General features: G+C 53.5%; 1 protein-coding gene across 3 annotated transcripts; it reads right to left on the bottom strand.

Moving 5' to 3' along the window:
* Positions 1-464: 464 nt before the first annotated feature.
* Positions 465-27,455, bottom strand: RRBP1 (ribosome binding protein 1). 3 transcript variants are annotated; one of them, XM_074897454.1, is made up of 24 exons: positions 27,351-27,455; positions 20,185-20,886; positions 16,344-16,492; positions 15,980-16,102; positions 14,823-14,975; positions 14,380-14,498; positions 13,447-13,600; positions 11,465-11,603; positions 10,925-11,112; positions 10,696-10,733; positions 9,360-9,450; positions 8,557-8,649; positions 8,089-8,181; positions 7,904-7,984; positions 7,715-7,804; positions 7,179-7,271; positions 5,584-5,655; positions 5,303-5,398; positions 4,785-4,868; positions 3,438-3,560; positions 2,502-2,585; positions 1,912-2,010; positions 1,258-1,401; positions 465-988 (listed from the first exon to the last, which is right to left on the bottom strand). In XM_074897454.1, the coding sequence occupies exons 2-24, from the start codon at positions 20,864-20,866 to the stop codon at positions 950-952; spliced, it is 3,027 nt and encodes a 1,008-aa protein (XP_074753555.1). In that variant the 5' UTR covers positions 20,867-20,886; positions 27,351-27,455; the 3' UTR covers positions 465-949. The 3 variants fall into 3 exon arrangements, with proteins under 3 accessions (XP_074753555.1, XP_074753556.1, XP_074753557.1); XM_074897455.1 differs by having other exon boundaries at positions 3,468-3,560; XM_074897456.1 differs by lacking the exon at positions 3,438-3,560.

Genomic DNA, 27,455 nt, shown 5'->3' with positions numbered 1-27,455 from the left:
AGCACCCGCAGGGACAAAATTACAGGGGGAGTGCTGAGGTTTAAGCAAACAGGAAGAACGGTCCCTGCTGGGCTGGTGTGGCTCACCCCACCATGCCCTGTCCCCACGGCTCGGCCTGACCCTGCAGCAGGGGAGCAGCTAACCCCACAGCAAGACCCTGCCCGCGTTGCCACCGTGTCCCCCAGCACCACAGCACACGTGGCGCTCCCTCCGCCGGACCCCGCATGGGGAGCTCAGTGTGCACTGCCAGCGCAGAAACATGGGGCGGGAAGGAAAAGCTGCTCTCCTTTGCTTGTACTGGAGAAAAAACAGAGGGGATGCTTTTGCAGCACAACAAGGAGCAGAATAATAAAGGATCTGCTCCTGGTCAAAGCACAGCCCTTCTTTAGGGACTCCCAAAGACCTGCCTGGCTTGCAAACTTAAAAAAAAAAAAAATTAACCAGAAAAATAAAGCAATGATAAGCTCTTTTCACTACATTTTAATTGCATCAACACCCAGAAATACACAAAAGGATACGTGCCAAGAGCCACCCATCAGAGAGGCTTCCTTCCATGGTGGGTCTTACTTTCACACTTCTTTCACTCAAAAAAAAAGAAAAAAAAAATTGCACTGGTTGATGTACAAACGCAGTCTTCCCTTTTCACACATTTGTGGATTCTGCCGCGACAGAAGGGTGAAGCCCCAGCACCCACCCCAATGCGGCAGGCGCGGCTCCCCGTGGAACAAACAGTTGTACAAAAGAGTATGAAGATTTTCTTACAAACATATGCCTGCAGTGTTTACTGGTTGGGGTTTTTTGTACATTTTTTTTTTAAGTTTCAAAACTAGGATTTGGGTCACTAATGGCTTGTATCTTTTATCTACAGTAAATTCAGATATATTTTTATTTTTAGGAATGTGTAAGGCATTTTGGTAAGTTGAACAGTAAGGTCTAGGTCCCAGACTTGTCAAACTGAAGTCCCTTCCTTCGAACTGTCCTCTTCCCCCTGGAGAAGGAAAACAGAGGTGGGTTACTCAACTGGGTCCCAACCTTATTCTCATAGGCAGCTCAAGCATCAAAGCATTTCACAGATGGGCCAGTTCTTGCCTTCTGGGCAGGGAGAACCATGACCACCATCTCAAGTGGTCCCAGGGCTTCTCAAAGGCCACCCAGATGGTTTCAGGGTGCCACCTTGCCTCTGGTTTTAAACCACTGCCCGACGCTTGCTCTCCCCCAGCTTCTGTCAAGGGGAGGGACAGCTGTGGCCACAAGTACCGTTTCCTGAAGCTGTTCTTTCAACTTCTTCACCGTTTCTCTCTCTTTGGCCAGTTGGTCCTGGGTAACCTTCAATAGCTCCTGTAGTTTGGTTGCTGCCTGGCCCAGGTCCTTTGTTAATTTTTTTTCTTTTTCAAGTCTTTCCTACATGGGAGTCAAAAGAAGGCATCTGCCTGAGCCTCCCTTTGCCATCTGGCAACCTTCCCCCCTCAAAAACACCTCAGGTCACCTCGGGTCTGCACAGAGCTGCCTCACTGGCCACAAGCCAGAGCAACCTCCTCGCCAGAGGAGCCAGGCATCACCCTACCAACAGCAGCTCTCTCTGTCTCCCTGGAGATGCCATGGGCTGAGACAAGCTCATGGGAGCAGAATGGTTTTGCAGTACTTGAAAAGCCCAGCCTGTGAGAGCGTTTTCTCAGAGCACTGCCCTTATCTTGGTCAACAGAGATGAAGTAGCTGTGACTTGCATCCTGCTGTCCTTCAGCCACATTGGAGCCCACAGCCACCCCTGGGCAGGGAATACCCTGCAGGGGAACTATCTACCTTGCCCCTCCACCCCCAAGAATGATAAATCATGCCCTTAGTCCCACTCTGACATGGCTTTTGCAGTCTTGGCTGAACACTAAGCACAAGAGAGAAGAGTAGCCAAATCACCTTGAGATGCTGAGTGTCCTCCGTGTCTGAAGCTGCTGCATTTTCAGCCAGTCTCAGCTTTTCCAGCTCTGCTTGCAAACTGCATGCTGAGCTCTGGGCCTGGAAGGGAGACATGTACTCGGTAAGCACACGAGCTAATGGCACAGGCACCTCCCGCATCCTGCCCCGTACAGCCCCTGGTGGGTTTGCCTCTGGTGAAGAGTTAACTTATACAGCCACTCTTGGCCAGTTGGATGCTAAACACAGTACACTGCTTCTGTTGATCCAGCTTCCACCAGGAAGATGGCATTTCTTGCTGCAAGCAGCATGAAACCCAGCTAAAGCCCTTAACCATCAAGGGAAAGAGCTCGCAAAAAACATCGGGGGACTGGGAGAGGGGCAATTCGAGGGCCCAGCCATGCCACATGGCTTTAGCACAGCTGCTGCAAGAAGTTCTTCAGGTGTATGATGGAATGCGGCAATGTCTGAGATGCAGACAGGGATGGGGAAAAACCTTCAAGTTAATTTTTCAGATTAATTCTTGGGCTTCATTAGCAGCCAAGAACCCATGAAGGCTTTGCAAACCTCGTATCCTCCTCACCCGCACCTACCTCCTCCAGCTCCAGCGCCAGCTTTTGCCGCAGCACTTGCTCCTTCTCCACCAGTGTTTCGTTCTGCTCCAGCTGGGTTTTTAACTGTGTGGAGAAAAGGAGATAATATCCAGAAATAAAATTTTTTTAAAAGACCCAAAGGATGAGCTAGCGGGGACATTGCCAAGAAAGCTGGGCTAGACAGAAGAAATAAAACTGAAGCTTTTCCCAGGGCACCAAAGAGCAATAGGTAACAGCATCCCCTCTCCACACAAAAGCCAGGAGGATGCCAATGGCAAGCCCAGGGCTTGGCCTTGCATTGCCAAATCTTGCCTCCTCCTCAGGCAGCTTCAGTTGGGACCTGGGATGAGAGGCACCCCATAGTGGAGGATGTGCCTGGCAAGTCCTCATGCCCAGGAGAAGGCTCCACACTTAACAAGATTAAAGGAGAGAGACAGAGTCTGGCTCGTGGCAGCACTGCCACTGGCCAGAGGTGTTAGCCTGAAAGGGAACAGCCACTGCTAATGCCCTCAGCCCGGCTCCAGCAAGATTTATGAGCCTTGGTAATCCTAATCCCCACTGGCTGGGAAGAGATCCCAGTGTAGCTCTGTTGCGGTGTCCCCGTCCTCCAAGGAGACCCAGGCCCTGAACCCAACGGGGCATCGTCGTGTGGCAATGCTGGCCTAGGGCTTGCAGCATCCCCTGCCTGTCTCCCCCAAAATCCTGCCAGGCTGATGTTGTGATGGGAGGGCTCCCACAGGGAGCAGCCTGGCTAAAGCTGGCTGGCAACGTGTTCCCAGCGGGAATAGGATGCATGGCTGAAGGGGTGGGGGGCTGGCTTCCCCCCAACACACAGAACAAGAAATGACACAGCTGCGACTGAGCAAAGCCACGTGTGGTTCTCCATGCGGTTAGAGACAGTGAGACAGGACAAGGGACACAGTTAAAGGTCAGCACCTCCATGGGCAGCAGTCTCACCACCCTAACCTCGAGGGGCGCAGGCTCACTTGGGTCATCATGCAACCCCACTACTTGTCCATCCTGTACATGGCTCTTCATCTCACTCAACTGCTGCCTGACCTGGAAGGAGGACCAGCAAGCCTGGCTCAGTTATACATCCCTACATCGCAGCCATTACAAGACCCACAAGGATCTACAGATAAAGTTTGCCAGCTCTTGTGCTTGCACACGAGTTGAAATGTTTGGAAACCCACCTTAGTTTCTGCTAGACACAGGACAGTGGTATCTATCCTGGGCAGCCTGAGGCACAACAGCTCCGAGGGGTACAGAGCACATGCTCGCGCCTCGTCTGCTCGCCTTTCATCACTCGGCACCTTGGTTTAAAGCCACTGCTGCAGGTTTGCACTAACATAGTTGAGGCATTAAATAAAGCAGTCCAGGCAGGGTGGTAGGTCCCATTTCACAATCGATCACAGCTGGGGTGGCTGGGGAGGCAGTTATTTGAACACCCCCCCCAATTAAAACCTCCACTCCATCTAGCAGAGCTCCATCCTGCATCGCAGCAGCACCAGCAGTCAAGCTGCAAGCTAACAGCGTGCATTGGCCAGAAGAAAGGGAAACGTCACTGGATGAACACAAATGTGTGTTGGCTCACTGAGCGAGCTGGACAGCAGTGGCTGCAAGGCGGGGAAGAGTCACGGCACCCAAGTTCCCGGCTCACTCCCCTCTGAGCAGCTAGCAGTACTGCCGAGGATTTTAAAAACAATCTCCTGAGCCTCTCACAATCAAAGTATGGATTTAAAAACAAAAACCCTCATGGTTTTGCAATGTCTGTTAGCTCTCCTGCCTCTATATCCCCATCCTCTCCCCCACTTACCTGCAGAAACGCAGCCCCATCATGCAGCTCCCCAAGCAACTCCTACCACAGGCTGTAGAGCCTTAGGCCTCCTATCTAGAGATGGATGGATGGATGGATGGATGGATGGATGGATGGATGGATGGATGCTTAAGGCACCCAACCCCCTGCCCCAGGGTGGTGCTGGGGTAACCAGCGTCCAGTGCTGGGGCAGTTGGGTTTTTCTGCTACAGGCCAGCTTGTGCAAGCCTTGGTGCTCTCCCTTCCTTCCTGCCTCCACCACGGCAGGAAAAGCTGGTGAATAAAAATCTCCTCCTGGCTCTCAAAACATCCCCTCTGAAAGCTGTTTCAGTCTCGTGGCTGGCAGCACCGGGTTTCCTCATGTGCTGGCTGTGCCTTCCTCCCCTCCCTGAACCCGCACGGAGGATGCCAGCCCCACAGCTGGGTTTGCAAACCAGCCCCAGGCAGCTCCAGGTATCCTCCCTTACCAGGGCCAGCTCCTTGCTCTGCTTCTGCGTTTCTGTCTTCGCTGCCTCCAGCTGCTCCTGGGACTCTGACAAGAGTTGCCTCAACTGTCAAGGAGGAACAGAAAGAAAAAGTCCATTCATGCATTTGGTTTTGGAGCCCTCTGGCCCAAGGAAGCATTTTTACGATGCAACATCTTGTCAAAGAGGCCACGATGGCACCACCGGCTAACCTGACTGTTGATGCCTGAGAGATAGGAGGAGACAGCTCTGTCTCACCTGAGCCACAGAAATCCCACAGGCCACCAAGGAGCAGTGGACAGCATCTCCACACAGATCTCCCTGTCCCATCACCTTTCCAGTGGATCTCCTGACTTTAAATGTCTACAACCCAGAATGGAGCAAGTGCCTCCTTGTGTTTTCTCCTGCTTTGCAAAGCTGCAGATCCCCAGGGCACACCCCAAGTTCCCAAAACTTGGATAGGTGGTGAGTCAGGCTTAGAAAAAAGAAGCATTTAAGAAGGTACCGGCAGCCACACTTACGACTTCAACTTCTTTTGTGTAGTTTTGGCGTTCAGAGCTGGCTGTCTCCAAGTGATTTTCCAGTTGTGTTTCCAGAAGAGAGGTGTATTCCTTTAGCTGGATTAAAAGGGAGGAAAGCAGGAGGGAGTTGATTGAGGTCCAACACATCCCAAACACCCCATGGTCTAAGCCTGCCTTCCCCCAGCGCAAGTCAGGAGATGGGTCCCAAACTCACCCCCAACACAGCATGCATCTCTCTGGCACCTGTGAGGGGACCCTCCCCTGTACCCAAAAAGCCTTACTTGATCTGTGCTCTGCAGATCTGCTCTCAACTTCTCCACCATGTCTTCAAGGGATTTCAGCTGGAGTTGCGACTAAGCCAGAAAGGATCAGAGGAGGTCAGTGAATGGCATCTCACGTTGGACACTGAGCATCTTTCATTCAACCAAAAACTGGCCAGTGTTTCACTCCCACCTCTCCCATTTCATCCTGTACCCAAGTGCAGAAGAGACCTGACACCAAAGCGGAGCTCCACAGCCTGCAGGGCAGGAGCTTCTCTTTCCATGGAGGATGAAGCCAAAAAGCCCAGGCTGTAAATCATGGAGCGAGGTAACAGCTTTTGCCTGCAGGACTTCAGCTGTCTGCAGTCAGCTTTCAACACCCGAGAAACTGGCACCAGGCTCGGTGCGAGTTTCCTACTGAAAGTGCCTTTGGTTTGGAAGCAGAAAGGTAGACTTTCCAATGAGGTGTCATGGGCTTTGCTATTAAGAGAAGCCAAGCTATCAGAAAAACCATGGGGTTTGCATTTAAACCTGGACTGATTTTTGAAGAGGACTCCATGGTTGCTGAATTCTTTGGAAAGGAGGAATTCACCTTTTCTCCACAGAGAGGCAGGACTGCTCTGGGACCTGCCCGAGCCACCAGACGTTCATCCCATCACGCACACCCTGCTGCCAGCACACCAGCAGCAGCCACGTCATCCCTGTGCAATCCTACACCAGCCCTCAGCAGTGCTGGCGCTGCAGGAGCCAGTAACAGGCTGAGAAATCAAAGATCTCTTGTACAAGAGCTCCCCCACCTCCCTGCAGCCCCACTTAACTTCAAAACCCTATTCATGGGTGAGGAGCAGCCAGACCATGGAAAGTAGCTTCATCTCAGTTCTGAGTTCAAGAAGGAGGAGGTAACTTAAGTCTGCTTTACAGAATAGACATGGCCCGCCAAGTTCTCCTAGACTCCAGCTAAGTCACGAGAGCTCATGAAACACACTCCCCACCAAACTCCTGGGCAACAACAGTTCTCTGGCAGCTGCCGGCTGGCTTTTTAACTAGGAAGAACAGTGCCCGAAGCTAGACAGACAGCTGGACCCAAAACTATGTGCAGTACGTGGCTTGGACCTCAGCTCTCTTCTGAAGGCTCAGTGAACGCCGAGGTCAAGCTGGGTTTTGAGAGCAAGCCAAGTTCTGCTGAAAATGGGAGTCCAAGAACCCTGCACGTGCTCTCCTCCTGTCAGGCCAGCTCCCACCAGGAGGGCTCAGCCTGATTTCCAAGCATCGGAGCTTGGATTACTGAAGTAGTGATGTGGTTTCCCAACTGCCATGCCTTAACCAGGGAGCTGCAACCATTCCTCCAGCTCCACTGGCAGGGTCTAGGCACACACCAGGTGGGGAGGTGGGATTCAGGAGAAAGAGAGGCTTAGCTCCTACATGAGGTATGTTGCTTCTCTGCTGGTTTGGTGACAGGAGGGGTGGATTTGGGGAGAAGAGAAAGGTCCCATGTCTCAGAGTTCAAGGCTGGCAGGAACAGTTAGGGTCAGCATTTGATTTATAGCCAACAGCCCCTCTGCTCCTGTAAGTCCAGCTGCACGAGCAATAAACCCAGGTGTGCTCCAAACGTGTACCTTTTGGAGTTCCTCTTCAGATGCTGTGAGCTTTGCTTTCCACACCTGCTCCTCCTCTTCCACGCTCTTCTGCAGGTCTCGCAGCATCCCTTCCTGTTGGCAAAGCCTCAGCTGAGCTCATACCTCCTCTAGCCCTCCCAAGCTGAGCAGTGTTAGGGCTGGAAGCCCTGGCACACCCAGCGCCTCTCCAAGGATTTGGGCCAAAGAACGGGTGACAGAATTAGGTGCCTCAGGTGGGGCTAAGGGCTTCCATTTCCTAGGCTGGCTCAACCACCCCACCCATCAGAGCCCTTGCTGTGCCACATCCCACCACCACCACCAGAAAGGTTTCCAACATAATTAGGCTGAAGAGGAGCTCTAAAATTCAGGTTTCTCCTATTTCCCTGTCTCACTGGCAAATAAGTCTTCCACATGGCAGTCCCTCAACATACTGAGGGGTGCCCACCAGGAGCCCAGGGGCAGCCTGGGCTGCCAGGAGACCTCTCAAGAGGTATTTCTAGTAGAAGACCAACACAGTGCAAAGGGCTGCAACTTACCGTCTCTGCAAGGATAGTTCTATACTGCTCACATTCTGCTTGTAAAGTGCTTTGCGCTTCCTCTGCCTCTTTTAATTTAAGTGCTGAATCCTAAAAAGAGAGGGAAGGGATGGAGAGAGAGGTGAGACAAAAAACCAAGTGACTCTCAGGCACTCCCTCGCCCCTCCACTTCCCAGCGCCTTCGCTTACTGGGGGCTCTGTGGTAACCGTCTGCTGCTTTAGCACATCCACAGTCTTCTCCTTAAACTCCTGTAGCCATGTGTCATAATCCTGAGTTTGAAAAAGAACAGGACAAGGAAGAAAAAGGACACTTAGACATCTGTCCTTCCCATGTGGTGGAGGCTCTGCAGGGGTCTGAGAAAGCCCATGCCCACCTGCTGCGAGGAGACAGCGACTCTGGGGAAGGCAGACAGCAGCGTCTGCTTCGTTCGCGTCTGGAGCACATCCAGCTGTTGGGCCAGCTCCTCCTGTAAGAGGAACAAACTGGCATGGGATGAAGGTCTTGGGCACCTGCCGGCCAGGCTGCCAATACTGGTCCTGCCTTTCTGTCCCTACAGGGGTGAGCCAGCACAGGGAAACTAGCCAACAGAGAAAACTCCTGCTGCTGAGAACCACGAAAATGTCCCTTCCCGTTCACGCATCTTCCCAATTCTGACCATGACCTGTACTGAGGACACCACGGCCCTCAAGACAAACTCTGGAGAAGCCGGCAGGAGAGCTGGGCCTGCGCTGTTCCCAAGAGGAGGTAGGCAACCCAGGGCAAGCATCTCTGGTGGCTCAGGGAGGCTGAATATTTCCCTTACAACATCAGCATCATGGCTAAAGAGAAATGCCGGGCTCACCTTTGCTTTCGTAGCAGCGAGTAGTTTTTCCTCACACGCCTTCTCCATCGTGGTCAACGCTTCCATTGCTTTCCAGTTCTTCTCGCGAAGGTCCTGCCGAGACCGCACACAGAGGGCAATAAGCCACACATCATGCCAAAGGCCACCAAGCTGCTTGTTGGCACTGTGGAGGATTTCAAAGCCTCCGCTTAGGAAAATAGGCAGCAGCCCATTGCTTTTGTCAAGGGTCTTCCAGCCCAAATGCACCCCTTTCCCCTCCACCCTTGCAGCGGCCCAATGCACAGTGTCACTCAGGCAGTAGCCTTAAGGGAGCAGAGCTGGATGGAGGCAGGAGCTCCAAAAGCAGCCCTGAGGATGCCTAGAGCTGCCCAGAGAGGACATTGGCCAAGTGGAGGGCTGTAAAGTTGCCTCCACACAACTAATACCACCTTGTAGCAGAGGGACAAGGAGCAATGAGGTGTGAGGGACCCTCGCTCAGAGATTGCCTTGACCTTGCTGGGGTAGGATCTCCCTGGCTTACCAGGTCTTAAACCTCCCACGAAAGCAGGGGACAGACACCTCTACCCAGGCAGTCTACCTCCTGCTGCAGCTCATCAGTTTGAGCTGTGCAGACTGCCGGGAGGGATTCCTGCTCTCAGTCAAGGCAACGCCTTCAGTGCTCTGTGGGGCTGGAAGAGCCTCTGGCCGCACCAGGGAGCCATCAGTAGCCAACCATGATGGGTTGTCATTCAAACCCCAGAGACCTGCGTTTTGGAGGAAAAAATGTTAGAGCACCAAAAGCTGAGCCCAGTTTGCTCACGTACATTGTTTTTTGTCTTCTGTTGCTCCACTGCCTCTCGCAGCTCTGTGGCTTCCCTTTCCAAGGATGAGAGCTGGTCTGTCTTCTCCTGGAGCCTGGAAGGGCAGGATGCAGGAGTGAGTCTCAGCATCCACCTCCCTGCCAGGTAGTGAGCTGTCAAGAAGGGGATCGCAACTCTTCCTATCCCGGTCTGCTCCGGGATCTACACACAGCAGGAGGAGGAGGGAGTAGGACTAAAAACCATGGCCACGGCAATGCTGGAGCAGGACCTCATTTTCTACCAGCTTTTCAGCAATAACAAGCCTAGGCAGGGATCTCTGCCTGCATCCCTGCCTAGCCTTCTCATTTTCTACTAGCTTATCAGCAATAACAAGCAAGCAAGTACAGGCTGGCTGTACACTCAGGACAAGAGGAAGAAGTAACCTGATTCAAAGGCCAGAAATTCCAGCTTACACAACTGGGACTTCTCCCGACACACTCCTGCCCATGGCTCGTTAGGATGAGATAGCCCACAGCTCTGCATTTTGAAAGCATCATCCTACTATCTTGAGTAAGCATAAATCAGGGCTGCTGACTAGGTGCCTGAGATCCTGCAGCTTCTGTCCACACCTTCAGATTTACCATCTGCCCTGAAGGGAGCTTCAGTTTGAGCAGACCCAGGTTCAGATCCTTGACAAGAACCACACAAATCTCTTGGGGTCCCAGGGCAACTGAACAGCTGCCCTCCTTTAAAGGAATGCTGGATGCCAGCTGGCAGTGGGGACATCTGAGAAATCCTCCCCCTGTGCAGAGCCTTGAGCCTTCTCAAAGGTGCCCAGCACATGGACAAGGGGCAACAGGCATGAGTTATGCCATGGGAAACCAGTTAAATGCCAGGAAACCTTTCTGCACTGGGGGGACAATGTTGACAAACACTGGAACCCAGAGAGGTGATAAATCTCCATCCTTGGAGATACCTGGAAACATCCTGGAAAAAACCTGCTCTGGTTGGCCCAGCTTTGAGCAGGAGCTTGGATCAGGGACATTCTACCCTCAGCACCAACATCCCCAGAACCTTCTATTCTGCCGGACTGGCCAGTCTCCATGTGCCTGCCAGCAATTACACTTTCACTTCAGAATACACTGGCTGTTATTCAGGGACAGAACTGGAGCCAATTAATATTTTAAACAGCTGTGTTGGCCAGGATTGACCTCCTCATCCCAGCTTCATAGACCCCAAGCCTGCCTAAAGGAGAGGGTGGGAAGCCTTCATCCACAGGGCTCAGCGCCCGGGGAAGCCTGGGACACACAGACAGCAAGCTGGGGGTGCCATAGCAGTCTCCATGTGCACCCAGACCCACCTTGACCGCAGCTGCTTCATTTCTGCTTCATTGGCTGCCTGGAAGAGAGGGAGAGCACTTTTGTTACCTGCCCTGAGGGACATGGTGCAGGTGAGCCCTTTCTGCAGCACCCCAAAGGGGATCCCAGAGCAAAGATAACACAGGTACTGTGTTAACACAGTGCAAAAACACCTGCTTGAGCAGTGTAACCCCCTCTACTCCTCCCACCTCAATTAAACGAGCACGCAACCTGCAAGTCTCTGTCTTTTTCTGCTTCCCTCATCTGGCCTGCCTCCAGCAGAGCTTCGATGGATTTGAGCCTCTCCAGGAGCTTTGTATTCTCTGAACTGGCATCCTGCAGTTTCCCCTTCACGTTGTCCAGCTCCAGCAACTTGCTTTTAACCTCTGCTTCAGAGCTCAGCAGCTTGGCCTGCAGTTCTGTTGGAGGAAGGGGTGAGAAAGACAGTAAGGCAGATGCAAATAAATTTGGAGACTCCCCACCCTGCCCTGCCCAAGCAGGACTCTTGGCCAAAGCAGTCTTGGCTGGGGATGCTTTCAGGAGACACAGAAAGGCTAGGCAGGGATGCAGAACAGCACATGAGAGAGGCACTGGAGTGTCATCCTAGAATAGGACCACGGACCAGTCCCACATCTTTCTCACATTGACGTCAGGCAGCCTAACTCATCCCTGCATCTACCTGTCCTGCCGCAGCCAGCGCCGCCAAGCACCTGGCCCTGAAAGCTCCAAGTCTGCCCCACAGCAATCTCCATGCCCATCCAAGATCCTCACCAGCAATGCTCTGCTGCTGTCCTTTGGTCTTTTCTGTGTCTGCTAACAAGCTTTTGTAGCTGGTCTGGGTTTTGCGGAGTTCATCGCTTACTTCGTCCAGCCTCTTCTGCAGCATCACCTCCACCTCCCTTTGGGAAGCCTGCACAGCGAGAAGAGAAGGCTTTCGTAGCATGCCAGGCACCCTGGCCAAGCAAAGCTCCGTGTGTCACATAATGTTATTTTTAAGCTGTGCTTTGGGGGCTCTAAGCCATCCTTCCCCCGTGCTCCCCCTGTGCATGAAGCATCTTGCCTCGTGCTCATGTTTTATCATTTGCCAGCCCTCAAGTGGGAAGCAGACAACACCCGAACGTCTCAGTTCTGGGCCAAGACCATGGCCATCCTCCCCTCCGAAGAGCTAAGCTCTGAAAAACCTCTTAAAGCCCTGGTCTTAATGCATGGCCTCAGCCCAGCAGGGAGAGATACTGCCACGGTGCTTAGCAGGATGGAGACACACAGCCATGTGTTTCCACACACAGGAAATTTCTGTGCGGTTTGGGCCAGAGAAGATTTTTTTTTTCCATCTTAGAAAGCAGCAAGGAAGAGGCCTGGCCAAGGCAGGCGCTTCAAGGGGGAAGGCAGAGGAGGACAAGAAGCGTGCTGCAAACCAGCAGTTCTACAGGTATGAGTCGCAGATGGAGATAGAGAAACATTGCTTTGCATGGAGGGGACAGAAGAAGGTAAATCAGCAGCCCCATCTCTGTCTGAGTGATGCTTCCAGATCCACCAAGAAAGCAGAACTTCTTTTTTTGAGGATTTGACCCCGTATCCTCAGGTCAGAGCTTCAGGTATTACTGTGGAGCACATTCTTCCTAGCACCTTAAACACACCACTGGCTTTAAAGTCTTCCAGCTAGTACAATTAATTATTACTAAGGTGTGCAGCAAGCTGACAGCCCTGCAGAAGTTATCCTAAAAGCATGCCTAGAATGTGGTGTTTTGAGCCAGGAAGGTGGTCTCTGCCTTCATGCTAGCCGTGTGCCTGTATCACCCCCTTGCTCCTTGCCTGCAAAAGCAGCAGGAGCCAAAACCAGCCCAATAAAAGGAGATCTGCATCCCAAGGCACCTGAAAAATTAATAGCAAGGATACCAAAGGCCCCTTGCTCTAGGAACACCTCTACAAAGCCATTTTGGCACGCACAGATAAAAGTCTCCACCACCGCAGCCCCTTCGAAAAGAGGCCAGAGCAATGTGGAGACCACCACATATGCAGGAGGGATACCTCACATCCCTCACCCTGTCTGCCACCCCCAGGGGAAAAAATTGCAAGTTCCAGGGTCAGGGGTACCCGGGATCAATGCTCCCAGCCTCTGGCTTAGCTGAATTCCAGCAGGAGCAGTCAGCCCTCCAGAAAATGCTCTTCCCTGCGTGGGTACAGCCTGGCTGCTGGGAACATGCTGCTGCTCCTCTGCTGACAGTGTGCTCAGAGGCTCTGCTTGGGAGGTGTGCTTTAAACACCCCAAACCCAGCCACACCCTGGTGACACCAAAAAAGCCACAAGCTCTACCTCCTGCACTAAGGAGAGAGAGCAACGGGCTTAAAACCAGCGGCGCTGAGAGAGAGCATCCACGGCTGTGTGAGCACAGGCTGGTAGGGGCCAGTGGGTTTCCTCTCTCGCCTTAGGGTATCACCCAGTGGCATGCACCACCTAGGCGTCGCACACACCCCTTCACACCAGGGTCGTGAGCTTCACAGGTGAGCGAGAATGGCTTCAGCCAGGGCATCACGCTCCCTGGGCTTTGCTGGTGATGCTGCACAAAGAGTGTGTTGCATGTGACAAACTAATGGGGGGGAGGCAATTAAGAGGTCCACAAGGCAGCTTGCTTTCCAACCGTGGACGCTCATCTCCTTCCAAGTTCTTCCCATGGCCAAATCCATGGATCCCACATAATTTAGCCACCCGCCCCATCTCTGTGAGGGGACAGGGTTTGCCAGCGCCTGCCTGACCTGCAGCTGCTCGATTTGCTTCTCTGAGGCCGCTGCTTTGATCTCCCAGCTCTTCCTCTGCTGCTCCTCTTGCTGCAGCACCTCTGATTTGTCAGACAGCTCTTTCATCAGCTTGTTGCACTCTTGCCGTAACTTGGCCAGCTCAGCGTTTTGCCTGCACCAACAGAAGCAGGGTTATTTTAGCCTGCAGGCCAGTCAAACATCCCTGATGTTACCTAGGGGGGAACACATCCTCCTGTGGGCCTGATACAGGACTTGAAACATCTCAGTGGTTGCATTCGCCTATTTCTAGGACACGCCTGGTCCTTCAGGAAGGGGGTGGAAAGAGCTGACAAAATCACAGGAGACATTCCTTTCTCATGAAGTAGAGGACGCAAGGATCTGTGTTCCCAGACACAAGAGGAAGCGCTCTAAGCAGCTGGAGTCCGCTCTGTAATTATTTGACCGCTGTTAATCACCAACCATTTCAAACTTCCTACAAAAAGGAGTGTGAAATTCTTATACCTAGCTCCTATTTGTTCTGCATGCACCAGGTAGGTCTCAGTTCTCTGTAGCATCACTCTCATCAAAGAGTTGGATGCATTTCTTCTGAAGTTTGAGAGTACGAGCTCCCCTAAAGGGGGGAAGTGCCACGGCACCTTCTGGTCCCTGCTCCCTGCCTCCGCTGCCTGTTGGTTCTACCATCAACACAGGTGACCCCAAAGCAGAGAGGATTTCCCCTGCCCTTTCACTTGGGAAGAACATCCTTGTTTCCCCTGCCAGCCCCAACAAAAGCCATTTGGCAAGCTCTTCCTTGCTCCCTCCTCTACCTCCAGCTAGTTGGAGTGTCGGTAGAAACACCTTCAAGAAAGGGAGTGGCCAAGTCTAATTGACAGCCAATCCCAAGGTTTGCTAGAGGGCAGCCCCAGGCTCTTCACCCCGCCCCAGCCTTACTTGCTCTCTGTCTGGCTGGTGGCCTGGTTGAGGGCATCCCTCAGGATGGAGTTCTCCTGCTGCAGGCGAGCCAGCTGCGTGTTGGGGCCATTCTCCAGCTGCTCCTGCAGGGTCCGGATCTAGAGGAGCCCAACAGGGGTTAACGCCGCCGCCAGCCCCTTTACTCTCCCCGTGAAGCCCACCTCATGAGCAAAAGGGACTGGCAATATGGGGGGCTGTCTACTGATGCTGACAGCCCCCAGGGATGTGACATTCCATGAGGATGCTCCCACGTGCCTCTTCTCCCATGAACACCATGGTCCAAGAGCATCGCAGGGTCTCGCCCCTCTCCAAGGCTCTGGTCCCCCTGCACGCCTCAGTCTTCTCCAAAAGACCACGCATCTCCCACCAAAAGCCACCCAGCAGCCAGGGGAGGAAGCTGCAGAGCACAGCATGGGGCTCACCTTGCCCTGGAGCTGCTGCGTTTCGCTGACGTGGTCCTGGTAGCTGGCCTGCATGCGTGCCTGCACTGCCGCGATCTCCCGCTCACGGGTGAGTAGCTGTTCCTTCAGCTTGGCCTCCACAGCCGCCGCCTTAGCTCGCTCAGCCGCCAGTTCCTTTGAGAAGTCACCAAGTTAGTCCTCGGCATATGAGTTTCCCCACTTTAAGGGGATGTAAAACCAGAGGCCTCCTAGCTCAGAAGACTTAGAAGAAGTTCAGCCCTTTCAGAGCTGCCCCCCTGCCCAGCTACGCCGTTTAGCACTTACATTTCCTCCTGCATTTTGTTTTGGGCTCTGTGGCCACTGGATGCCACTGTTGTTCCACACTGGGCCAGCTAAGAGAAAGGAGTAAGACAGCCTAGAATTTTATTCCACCCCTCCCTCGCCCAGGATCAAAAACATCGTATAAAATCTGGGGCAAAGCAGAAAAACTAAAAAAAAACCCACCAAAAAACCCCTTCCACTCCCTGCCAAGGCAGACATGCTCCATTGGCCGGCTGGGCAACGCCATGCCACTGCCCTGCACAGTCTGCACAGGCAGATGTTGAGCCCAAGTGCATGGGATGGCTTTGCCCTCTCCTCTCCTGCCTGCAGGCAGATGGATTCACCGCTGCCGGGTTCTGCCAGCTGCAAGGCAGGAGGTGCTGAGGAGTGTGGTGAGGGTCTGTTCTGACTTCAACACCCAAAAAGAGCTGGACACAGGGCGCTGAGTCAGGGAAGGGAGCTGTAAATAGTCCTTTAAAAAGGGGCTGATCAGCTCCTTCTCAGCTCAGGGGATCCGGGCAGAGATGAGAAGGGATTTATTTTCCTCCCTAAAGCAGCAGAAAGGTGCAATCTCTTACAGGAAAGGCATTCCTCTGCTTCTCCCGTGACTGCCAAGAGGCACTACCCAGCAGCTCCTCGGGCTGGTCCCTCCCCAGGCTGGATCAGGCCCAGGAGACAAGACCAAGTGGGGATGTCCTCCCCTTTTTGGGGAAAAAAAGAGCAAACGGGTGAAGGGCCAAGAGAGCCCCTGAGCTTCACCTCCAAACGGGATGAGGTGCAGTGAGCGGGAGGCACATGGCAAGCCATGACGAGCAGAGCCCCTGCCAGGGATGCCAAGAGGGCCGTGCGACACTTACCTTGCTCAGCTCCCGCAGCTTGTTCTTGGCAGCGGTTACATCCTCCTGCTCAGCGGTGAGCTGCTTCTCCTTCTCTTCCAGCTGGCGTTTCAGGACAGCGACCGGGTCACCTTTCTGCGTGGCCTGCCAGTGCAGGGTGGCACATCAGTGAGGACCATCACCTCTAGACCCATCCCCTCCACCCCACACGTGCGGGATCCTGCCCTCTGCTCCAGGGGAAAATTCAGCTGAGGTCTCCAAGACTGACCCTTGGGACCAGCCTGCCTGCAAAGAGGGTGCCTTCCCTGCCCTCTGCACCTCCCGAGGCTTGGCAGAGCGGTAGAGCCCTGGCGGCAGGCGGCCACGACGGCACTGTCAGCCGTACCGTGTGCCACGTGTCCTGGACGATGCCTGCTTTCTCCGTCAGGATCTCGATGAGCTGCTGGGCCTCCCCCTCACTGAACATCATGCTGCTGACGGTGGACACAAGCGTCTTGTAGGGCAGGTAGAGGGGCCCATCCGAGTCCGCAGGTGCTAGGGAGGAGAGAGGGGGAATTGAGACTGCTCAAGCCAACAGCAGAGCTGAGTAGCCTCATCTCAGTTGGCTTCAACCCCACAATTGCCATTTCAAACCAGCATCCACCCATATTTCCACAGTCAAGTTTGATACCTCTCTAACTGAATGAAATATGAGAGTGCTGGAGACAACACCTATCAGGCACGTGAGCTTCTTGAGCCAGCTGTCGCCTCTGCCTGGCTCTCCTACTGGTCCCACCACCTTGCCACCATCCTCCATCAAATGGAGTGATTCACAGCTGGGCATGCTTTGCCAATGCCAGGGAGCAGAGACGTGTTGGGCATCAGAAGCTGGACGGCACTGTGATACCACCTCGCTGGGGGACATCACCCCATGGAGCGGTGCCAGTGATTCAGAGCGCAGCAAGGTCATCTCCCGCCTTTCACCAGGCAGGTTTGTTCCAACTTTTTGCTAAGGGAATGACACAACTTCAGTTCTTCCCCCACCCCTCTGCTAACCTGGGAAAGCCAAGGAGCATCAGGGATGGTGATACAACAGTAGGACCACAGTGCACATGGTCACAATGGATAGAGGGTGGAGGGCAGTGATTTAGGAGTTCCTGCACAGTATCTATGGCCCAGTGGGCTTATTTTCCTAAAAAAATCTCAAAAGAAAAAGCAGTTTGGACCTGGTTGATCCATAAACTCTAAAGCAATTAACACCAGGGTCTTCTGAATGCAGAGTTTGGACCCTCCAAGCAGTAAGGGCAGAGAAGAAGGAGGAGGAGGTGCTGCAGGCATCAGATCAGAGACTCCTCTGCAGCACCTAGCAAGGATCCCACGCTGGAGCAGGCTTATCCTGAAGGACTGCAGGCCATGGAAGGCCCCATGCTGGAGCAGGGGAAAGGTGTGAGGAAGGAGTGGCAGAGAGGAGCTGTTATGGACTGACCACAGTCTCCATTCCCCTGTGCCGCTCAGGGTGGGGAGGCAGAGGAGCTGGGAGGGAAGGAGTGAAGTTGAGCCTGCAAAGAAGGGCGGCAGGGGAAGATGTTGTTTTAACTTTGTCTCTCTTTCTCATCTATTTTAATTGGCAATAAATTAAATTAATTTTCCCCAAGTCAAGTCTGTTTTGCCTATGGTAGTAACTGCTAAGTGATCGCCCTGTCTCTATCTCAATCCATGAGCTTTCCCATCTCACTTTCTCTCCCGTCCTGTTGAGGAGGGGAGGGAGACAGCGGCTGGGTGGGCGTCTGGCAGCTGGCCATGATCAACCCACCACAGCAACAGAGTGGCAAAGCCCAGAAACGCCCAGCAATTCCGGCACACACTGTTTGCTCCCGGCTTCTGGTAGATGTATTTGGGATGGCAGCGCTGAGCCCTGGCAGCAGCAAAGTCTGTCTCACCAGCAGCGGCCACTTCCCAGCAGTGGCAGCTGGGGCAGCTCCGCTCTCTTGTGCAACTGGGGCCCAAGAGCTTGGCTTACACTTTACTCACACTGGCAGCAGCTCAGAAGCAGGACAACACATCACCTCCCCTGGCCTGGTCTTGCTGGGTGGAGGGACCCACCAAGTGAAATGTTGCCCATCTCCTGTCAGCGTTGCGCAAGCGATCCTTGCACAAGGCGGGCACGATGCAAACCCCACCTTGCAGCTGGCAAACGGATCCGGGGCAGCCTGCCAAGCCGTGGCAGAAATAAGCCTACGCTGCTGCCGAGCCCACTTGCAGAGTCGGAAACCTCACACCTCGCCGAGGGAAGCGGCAAAACAAGAAGCGGCTGCACAGCAAAGCTGCCATGGGAAAGCACAGCAGGAACGAGGGGTCCCAAGAGCCACTTCTCAAACCCAAGGAGACATGGGCAACACGAACGGCCCTTGCGTCAAACCCCACAGCCCGGAGCCTGCAGCCCAGATTGGGTACCCACGTGTTTCATGGGAGAGCATGGCGCCTGCCACGACAGATAAACGACCTGGGATCCAAGTACACACTAACCACTTGCAAGCAAGTTTTTGTGTGATGCAGGAGGCTAAAAACGAACCACACGAGAAAAATACCCTAAGCTGCTCTTGTCAGGTTTGCCATCTGTTTTGGTGCCAAGCACGTGTCTTTGAGCACTCTGAACACCCACTTTTATCTGCCACAGGATAATTTGTTGCTTCTGCCTTAAAGGAGGAGAGAACACAGCTGCCAAAAGGCTGCCCACAATACCTTGGTCAAACTGCAGCCAGCTTCGTTGCGCAAATACTGCCGAGAGCTTTCCTTTGAAAAACCCCACAGGAGCAGCTAAGACATCACTCTTGGCTTTTAAGACACAAAGGATCGGCACTTCATACCCAAAGGACTGGATTTTCAGAGCAGCCAGAAAAACTCCCAACTTGACAAGTGCCGAGAGCTCCTCTCCCATTCACATTTCCTCAGCTGCTACAGCTTGGATTTTGGGCCATGTTTTTCAGTGTTAGAGAGTTGCATCCCTGTGTGCACATGACAAACCAGCCACCTCCAATTTCCCCAACAGCACGGCTGCAATATCCTCCAGTAGCGGCTGCTCAAACTGTTTCACACCTCATCACCATGTAGAGATGGCCTTTAGTAAAATCCTTTCCTCAGAGGAGCAGATACAAGGGTTTTAATCCAACCTTGGAGACCAGCAGCTGCAAAAAGACCTGCTGAGTAGCAGGCCCTCTTCCAAAACATGGGTATGGAAACTGTCAGATTACACAGCAGTCTAGGTTAGGATGTGCTGGAGAAGGCTTGCAAGTAGGGGTGTCTTTTTGTTTGGTTAAGTTTTTTTTGGAAAGAAAGAAAGAAAAAAAAATGAAACCTATGTGCACCACATCACATCTCTGAGAACACCTGAGAGACTTCTCCCACGTGTCTATATAGGAACACTTCTACAGGTCTGAAAGCACTCACACATTTTTAGTGCCTGCAATTATCACTTAACCAAAAATAAAACCCAAACTGTTCACGTTGGTGCGACAAGAGGCAAGAATCCAATTACAGAGCTGTTTCTCCCCTTCCTACACCTATTTACACCCTGGAGAGTTCAGGACCACCTTCTTAAATCTCTTCCACCTCCAAGTCAATCAAGTGAGGCATGAACAATGACAGGCAAGTTTCTCCTTGCCTGTGACATATCTAAAGGTACTTCTCTCTAATTATCCTATGATCGATCCCTTGAAGTATAAAACACCTTCAATCCTCTCTCCTCCAACAGGCAGTTTTACATCTCCGCTGAAGAAGAAGGAAACTCTAGCACCTCCCCATAGAAGAGTGGTAGAGCTCCTGTGTGCTTTTAATAATCAGAGGTGGAGGGGGAAAGACACCTCGTCTTGCCTTTCCACCCAGATGTCCAGCTGCCCCCTCTCCCAGGACAGGTACAGGCACCTCCTGCTAATTCTCGGCATGCAGATCTATCAGAGACCTGCAATGCAACAGGAAATCCAAGATGAACCTGTAACTCTCCAACATCTATGTGCTGGACCAAGGAGCTAAGCACCAAGCAGGGGTTCCTGATGCAGGAAGCAACACACTACAGAGCAAAACCAGGTCGATAAACTCCATCTCACCAGAGACAGCCTTTCTACAGCTGCTCTGAAGAAGCAACACTGAAGACCAAAGAGATCTCAGAATGGGATAGTTCTGTTTTAAACAGCACCAAGATGCCCTGCTGGGTACTCAATGGGGATATATGCAAAGGAATTTGGCCTTACCTGGCTCACTCTTCTTCTTGGATGCAGCCTTCTTCTTGACAGGTCCATCATGCTTCTGTTCCTCGTGGGTCGGAAGAGCATCAGTTTTCTTGATGGCGATAGAGCTGACGACTGGAGCACTTTGCTGCGTGCCAACTGGCGGCACGGCCACAACAGGCACCTCCTTAGGGGTCACCTCCAAGACAGGAGAACTTTTGGGGACACTGACGGGAGGCGAAGCCAACACCGGGCTAGGGGCAGGCTCTACCTTTGCCACCTTCTTCTCCTTCTTCCTCTTCTCCTTAGGTGACGGAGCAGGTTTCTCCTTTTCCTGGGGGGCCACTGACACTGCTGTAATCGGAGACTCAACAGTTACGGGCTCAGGCACCACAGAAGGCTCAAGAACCACATCCTTGGGAGAGTCTGTCACTTCCTGAGGCAGCTGCTGCTCTGGGATCTTTCCATTAGGCTTCTCTTCCTTTTTCTTTGCTTTTCCTTTTTTCTCAACAGGTTTCTCTTTCTTCTTTTTATCTATTTTCTGCTGCTGGGTCTTCTCCAACTCTTTGCGTTGCTTGGCCAAGGCTTCCTCGTAAGAAGTCTCCTTCATGGAGAAGGTGGACACCAGGAAGATCCCGATGGCTGATATCACCATAAAACCTCCAAAGACCATAACACCCAGCGTCTGAGGGTCATACACATCCATCCTGCCTTATTCTTCTGTGCCTGCAAGACACCGGAACAACAGTTAGTGGGGGGAAAAAACAACAGTGCAACAGCCTCTCTGAGCAGGGTTCTTCATATAGACATTTGTGTTGCCAGACGGCACTGTGCAGCAAGAAGACAGATGTTCAAGATTGACACACCCCTGGTGAAGGCCACTTGCCTACACACCCCCAAGTCTGTGCTCCTCTGTTATGTTGCCTGTGCAGTCCAGCCTTACCACAGTGACTAATTTCACTGGCTGCAGCAATCTCCAGAAGAACCAAACAAAGGGGGGGAAGAAAAAAGAAGGGATGTGATCACAGACAGCTGTGACCAACTACTCATTACATGTCCAGTGGAATGGCTTTGCACGACCGTTGCATGATGCTGCATCCCCATGGCAGTAAGAGAGCCCCTTCTCAGACTGGTGCAGGTTGGCCAAGAGCTGAGCTCCCCCTGGTGTACCTGGCCTTTTTATTGCACCCAGATGCACATTTAGCTCTCAACTTTGGAATAAAACATCCCCCCGGAAGAAGAAAACATGCACAGGAGAGCTTTCCCCAGCTTTGCAGCAGCCCTGGCCGCCTCCCTTCGTCACCGGCACCCTGCGACACTGCTGGTTTCTGCCCAGCCCGGCGGGGAGGACACACAATGACTGTGTCCCGATGGGCAGCTGCTCCCAGTTCACAGTGAAGAGACACAACCCAGCAATGATGCTGCCTGCACATACACCACACGGAGAACCAAGTCACGACCACTTCCTTGAGATGCAAATCCCAAGAAAAGTCACAAGTTCAAGCTGAAGAGAAAAAAGCATGGTCATTATCTCATCTTCCCAGCAGATGCCCACAGGAAGAAGTGAGACTTGCAAACTGGGCGCTGGATGTGGCACTTGTTTCCACATCTACTATTAGCTGGCGTGCAAGCCAGGCACAGGGTCCTTCTCACCCTCCTCTCCAGCCTCAGCAATGGAGACCGTACTGCCTGCTCTGAGATCTGGCAGGCAGGGCGCAGCCACACATGGAGAAAGGCACTGCTATCTCCACTCATCTTAATTGCTCATTGAACCCTGTCCTGAGTTTCAAATCTCCCACTCACGTGTTTCTCCCATCAGGGCATCACCTCCACGTGGCTCCGAGGTGGCTCATGAACCCCCAGATGCTGAAGTCAGGCAGTTAATCTGCAAAGGGGCACTCTCCAGGAGGTGCCAGGCTGCAGTTTCTCATCACTGTGCCTCAAAACATAATCAGGAAAATGCAGAAAGTCCTTGGCTATCAGAAGTCCCCATTCCCACCTTAACTGTAAGCATTATCAAATTTCCTCTTTAAGAGATTGTGGGTTAAGGAGGGAGGGAGGGGCTGGAAGGGGAGGAGGCAAAAATAAGAATAAAACTAAGGAGATCAGCATCTTTTCAAAACCTCAGTCTTGCAGAGAGAGCTCGGTGCCTTTTACTTTCTAACAGTCGGAGCAGCAAACTCGCAGCTGAATCTGAAGCTCAAAGCTGCTCGTGCTCTGAGGGGGTGACAGTGCAATGAAAAACTTTCCTCCCAACACCCAAGCAAGGGGTGCAGAGCTGGAATGAGATGCAAAGCAGCCATCTCCTACTGATACCCACCTGCCCGGGAAAGGATGTTTTAACCAGCAGCCCAGCTCTCCCTGCCTGCCTCTCCGAGCATTCCGGGTGAAGCAGGAGAGAGCTGGCAGGCAGGAGGGCTGCCAACGCCAGCTGGAACCAGCCTCCTCTGGCAGGGCCAACTTTCTACCCTGGGGCACCGCTTGAGATTCCAACTGATACTACAGGCATCACTATTTCATGTCCGCCACAGCCGTTTCGGATTCAAACAGCCTCAGCTCACTCTACCCCAGCACATCTGGTGCCAAGTCACTCCCTTCTGACTAGGTAGCATTGCTTTGGGATGGTCCCTACCAGGACAGACAGATTATTCCTAACCTGCAGGGTGAAAAGGGCTGGGTTTCCTCTCTCTGGCAGTAAACAAAAAGTAGGGCTGGAGAACAGATACCCATGACCTTGAGCTGGTTTTAGGGCTACACTGAAGCACCCAGGAGCTGTTTTAGGGGCAGAACAAAGCGACCTGCATTTCTCGCCTAGAAACCCTGACACTTTGGTAAAAATAAACCCTTCCTGACCTCACACCCCCACAGCTTCCTACTTAGATAAAAACTTGCCGTTCCAGCTCAGGGCAAGGGCATCACCAAGGGCTGGCAAATGTACTCCAACCCCGCCAGCTGCTACTGCCACCTCCAAAAGCAGCTGGATGGAGCTCACAAAGGATGGGAACAGGGGAAAAAACCCAAACCTCCACTACAGAGGCACCCAGCACACAGAGGACAGATGAGAGAAGAAACGGGGGCGGTGAGGTGGGCGAGATGGCAGTGCTGGAGCCCTCTGCCTGCGCTGCTGTCCCCCCCGAAGCCCTTGCAGGCAGGGTGTTTCAGCCCCACACTCCCTCTCCCCCACAGGCAGCCTCACCCAGCCCTGCTGCAGTAAAAGCTGCCTGTACCTTGCCTCCTCTCAGGCTTTACAGCCAGGGTAAGATAACGATGCAGATTAGCATTAAAGTCCTTCCTAGCTAGACCAAAAAAAACCAAGAACCCCCTTCAAAACAAAACCAACACACGAAAAAAGCAGCCCAGATCACTAACCTAGAGCAGCTGTGGACCTGCTGGAAGAGCCATCGCAGCAGCCGGAACTCGTGAAAGCATCCGAGATGCTCGCATGGGCCGTTCGCAAGTTCCCACTGCTGGACCAGAGAAACCCTGTGATGTTCCCAAGGACAGGTGTGCCAGGAGAAAATCCAAAATGAAGAGTGAGAGATACCAACTGGGCAGCAATTACTCCCAGCAGTGCTATCACTGTAAAGGGAAACTCTGGTGCTGTCTCAATGCTCATGCCCCGCAGCCTGCAGCGCGGGGCTGGTCCTGACAGACCTGGCGCTGACTCCAAGGAGCAAGTCCTACCAGTAGAGTTCCTCCTGCGGTCGAGACTTGGCACAGACCAGCCCAACAACTCATTCAGGGAAGAGCCTATCACTCCAACGGCGCAAAGCAGTGGCAGGCTGTATGCTACCACGCTTGCTTAAATCAAACCAGGCTGGCTTTGGCATTTGGGGGATAAGGAAAAGTCTTTCTCTGGGAACTTCCTGATGCATAAATGCAAGAAGCAACGTGCCACAGCGGTAGCATCAGTTGAAAAGCTCTGCTTTGGCATTTCCTGTCCTCACTGCCTTCGCCCTTTGATGGCTGGAAGTTTGCTCCTGGATTTGCGCAGCAAGACAGAGTTCCCCTGGCGAGCAGGGTGGCAGGAGTGTGCATGCCTTGCCCTTCAGCAGGAAAGCCCTCCGTGCTTCCCACCTGCACAAAGCCTTAGCCAGGCCATGGAAAAATAGGGCACCGAAGGTACCACTGCTTGTGGATAGTTTCGCACAAATAGGTTCAGCTCGACAGCCAGGTTTTGGTGAGGCTTGAAGGCTTTGGCATCCTCCCCTCTGTACCTTCTGGTCGTCCATGGGACATTGTCCCTATGACAGCATTTTTCAATCTGATGTCCAGGCTGCTTTGGGAAAGGACTGCATGCCTAAGGAGTGCAGGGGCACCACCAGCTATTGGAGTCCACGTTCAAAAATCAAGTTCATGTCCAACACTGAGCATATTTACCTGGGTGAAGTTTCTTGAGCACGATCATCATCTACTCCTCACCCAGCCAAAACAGTGGAAACCATCAAAAATCAACATATCCAAACTCCTTCCCCAAAACAGCTTGTCCAGTTAAAGCTTTTTACCACCACCAGAGCAGGAATAAGACGGACAACTGGTATTTCACTTGTCCTTCTCGCATAAAGGAGCCAGGTGAAATGCTGTGCTCCGACTCCTGTTCCTGAGGCTTTTTCTCATTCTCCATCAAACTTCCCAACATCCCAGAAAACAGCCCAGGAGACCTGACCTCCCTTGCTATCCTGCACGTGCAGTCAGCTGTTTGCCCTGAGCAAAAGTTCAACTTGCCCTAAGGAAGCAAAACCAGTAAAGCACTCAGCCTTGCTGGTTTTTCAGCACCAAACAATTTCCAGGATGAATCAACCCACAGACACACGGTGTGACGGCACCAGGGCCAGGCTCAGTGTCTTGTGGTCGCGTTTGCCAGAGACAGCTAAGTGCCAAAACCCAGGTTAGAGCCTTCCCCCTTGTTCAGCCTTTCCTATACTTTGTGACCACTTCCATGAAATCCACATGAATTCCGTATCTTTGTGACTCGGCCCTCCACCAACCCTAGTTTAAACCAGCCAGGTCAATTGTCAGGTGGGCAAAGGAAGAGACAGGTTGTGTAATAACTACAGAAACCTTATTTCTTTATGCAGCCAAAGGAAAATCTGTTATCTCCTCCTGGACTGGATGGGTGCTGCAGGTGGGAAAAGATGCTCATTGCAAGCAGGACGCTGCTCCCCCTGCAACCCAAAGCCTGCACTTTGCCATGGTGTCAAGCTGGCATCTCAGGTTAGAGCAATGTAGAGAGAAGATGTTGGATGGGAGAGAAAGAGAGAACTGGGTGGTGCACCCAGGCTCTGCACAGCCACAGCAACGCCTGCCTGCTAAGCGCTTGCAGCTCCCCTTCCTCTACAGCACCTCCAGCAGGTTAAAAAAAAACTCAACCACAAATAAAAAGCTCTCCCCTCCCTAAACACTCACACACAAGTCAGTCGAAGCGGGCTGACCCAACACGCAGGTTTCCAGGATGAGATTTCAGCTTTTTCTGAAATGCAAAATTATCTCCTGGGCCATCAGGGCAAAAAGCAGACAGCACCTAAAGGACCGGCCACTGTTTGGGGAGGGCACTGCCTGGCCTCTGGTTCAAAGAAATACGGTCTCGTCTCCTTCCCTGCCCCTGGTCTGCAGCTCCCCTTGCCAAAAGGCAGCACGGGACAGAGACACGGCCGAGAACAGTGTTCCTCCAGCACAAAGGACGGAGAGGGTGAGGGAGAGAGAACTAGGAGGTCTGATCCTGCCGATAGCAGGGCAGCCTGGCAGTGGGAGAAGGCATCCACTCTGCCAGCAGATAAAAGACAATCACCAGATGCTTCTGGAGTTTCTCTCTCCTCCCTGCTGCAATAGACAAAAATTAAAAACAAATGAGAAAAGCCCATGTGCCGTGAGCGGATCCTGTCCGCGTCCCCGGCAGCCACTGTTTAAATACATTTTCTGCATAAGTGACTGTGCACTTCCAGCCTCCCGGCAGCATGTGTTACTCTACGCAGCAACTCCAGATCAGCTGCCCCACCGATCGTCAACAGTTATAGCTCGACTTAATTGAACGTGTCTTAGCGCTCCATTAGCTCCTGCAGCAGCCAGGGCCTTTGGCAGCGCTGCCAGCTCCCTTCCTAAGCCTCGGAGTGGAAAAAAAAAATAAAAAGCAGAAAAAACCATATCTACACAAGAAGAGCGTAATAGCACCGTAACACAGCTGGAATTTGACTAATCACTGCCGGCCCGCATCAGCTTCTGCTTGGGGTTCACACCCCAGGTTGCTCCCACCTCGCTCGACTCCTTCCAGCCCTTTCCCGGCAACGCGGGCGAGGGGAGGCCGCTGCCATCGCCGCTGCGAAGAGGGAAGCTGACATTTCAGGCGGGAGGTTCCTCGGTCGCGCCCGGCCACGTGTGCAGGCACATGCTCTCCCCGCTGCCCCGGCGGGGTGAGGAGCGGGGTGTCCCGCCAGGACACCCGCGGGGAGGCTGGTGACATCCAGTTCGGAAAAGACCCCTGAGTGGGGAGGGGGGGGTCTCCGCTTCTCTCCAAACGCTTTGGGCATCGCCAGACCCCGCGCTGCCGGGGGTCTTCCAGGGCTGGGAGGGATTTTTTGGGGGGAACTTAGTTAAGGGAAAAAAAAAAAAAATAAATACGGAACAACCGGCTGGGAGCTGTGACCTTTTGTAACCGCGCTTAATCAGATTAATGAATTTCATCAGGCCGGCGCACGGGCAGGGGAATTGGTTTGAGCGCTGCGGGGCGGGCGGCGATGACCGGGGGGGGGGGCGGGCGGGGACCGGGGCCGGGGGGTCCGGGGGCGCCGCGGGGCCCTCCCTCCCCTCCGCTCCCCTCCCCGCCCCTCCCGGGCCGGCCGCACACGCCGCCATTCCGCACCGCCCTCGCCGCGGGCCATTCATCCACCCGACCCTCCCCCCGCAAACGTGGCCAGACCCCAAACCCGGGATCCCATCCCCCGCCCCTCCCCGGCTCCACGCGGGACACCCCCGCGCGTGGGAGCGGCGGGGCGAGGCGGGGCGGGTGTCCCAGCCCGCTCCACGTCTGCTGACAGCCGCGGGGGGAGCGCCGGGAGGGAGCGCCCCGGGCGGGGGGGGGGGTCCCTCGCAGCCGGGGGGGCATGCGGGGGGGTCCCACAGGGCGACTCCCCCGCGTGGAAGTGGCCAGGGGAAGGGGAGAGGGAGAGGCAGGGTGGCCGCCGCCGCCTACCCACCCGTGCCGGGTCGCGGTCCCTCCTCGCCGCCGCGGCCGTGTGGAGTCGTGGCACTTTCCGCCGCTGTCTCGCCGGGCTCGGCCGCCCCGGACCGCCCCGCCCCGG

This window comes from Athene noctua, chromosome 1, assembly GCF_965140245.1.
Source record: "Athene noctua chromosome 1, bAthNoc1.hap1.1, whole genome shotgun sequence".
NCBI classification, from domain to species: domain Eukaryota; kingdom Metazoa; phylum Chordata; class Aves; order Strigiformes; family Strigidae; genus Athene; species Athene noctua.
The sequence above is the reverse complement of the archived record's forward strand: the minus strand, read 5'-3'. Positions and strand labels throughout refer to the sequence as shown.

Coding starts and splice junctions, on each gene's coding strand:
- RRBP1 (XM_074897454.1), bottom strand. CDS start 20,866: ATGGATGTGTATGACCCTCAGACGCTGGGTGTTATGGTCTTTGGAGGT. Junction 16,103..16,343: donor TCCAGGACACGTGGCACACG/GTACGGCTGACA, acceptor CTGCACTGGCAG/GCCACGCAGAAAGGTGACCC. Junction 7,985..8,088: donor TCGCTGTCTCCTCGCAGCAG/GTGGGCATGGGC, acceptor TTTCAAACTCAG/GATTATGACACATGGCTACA.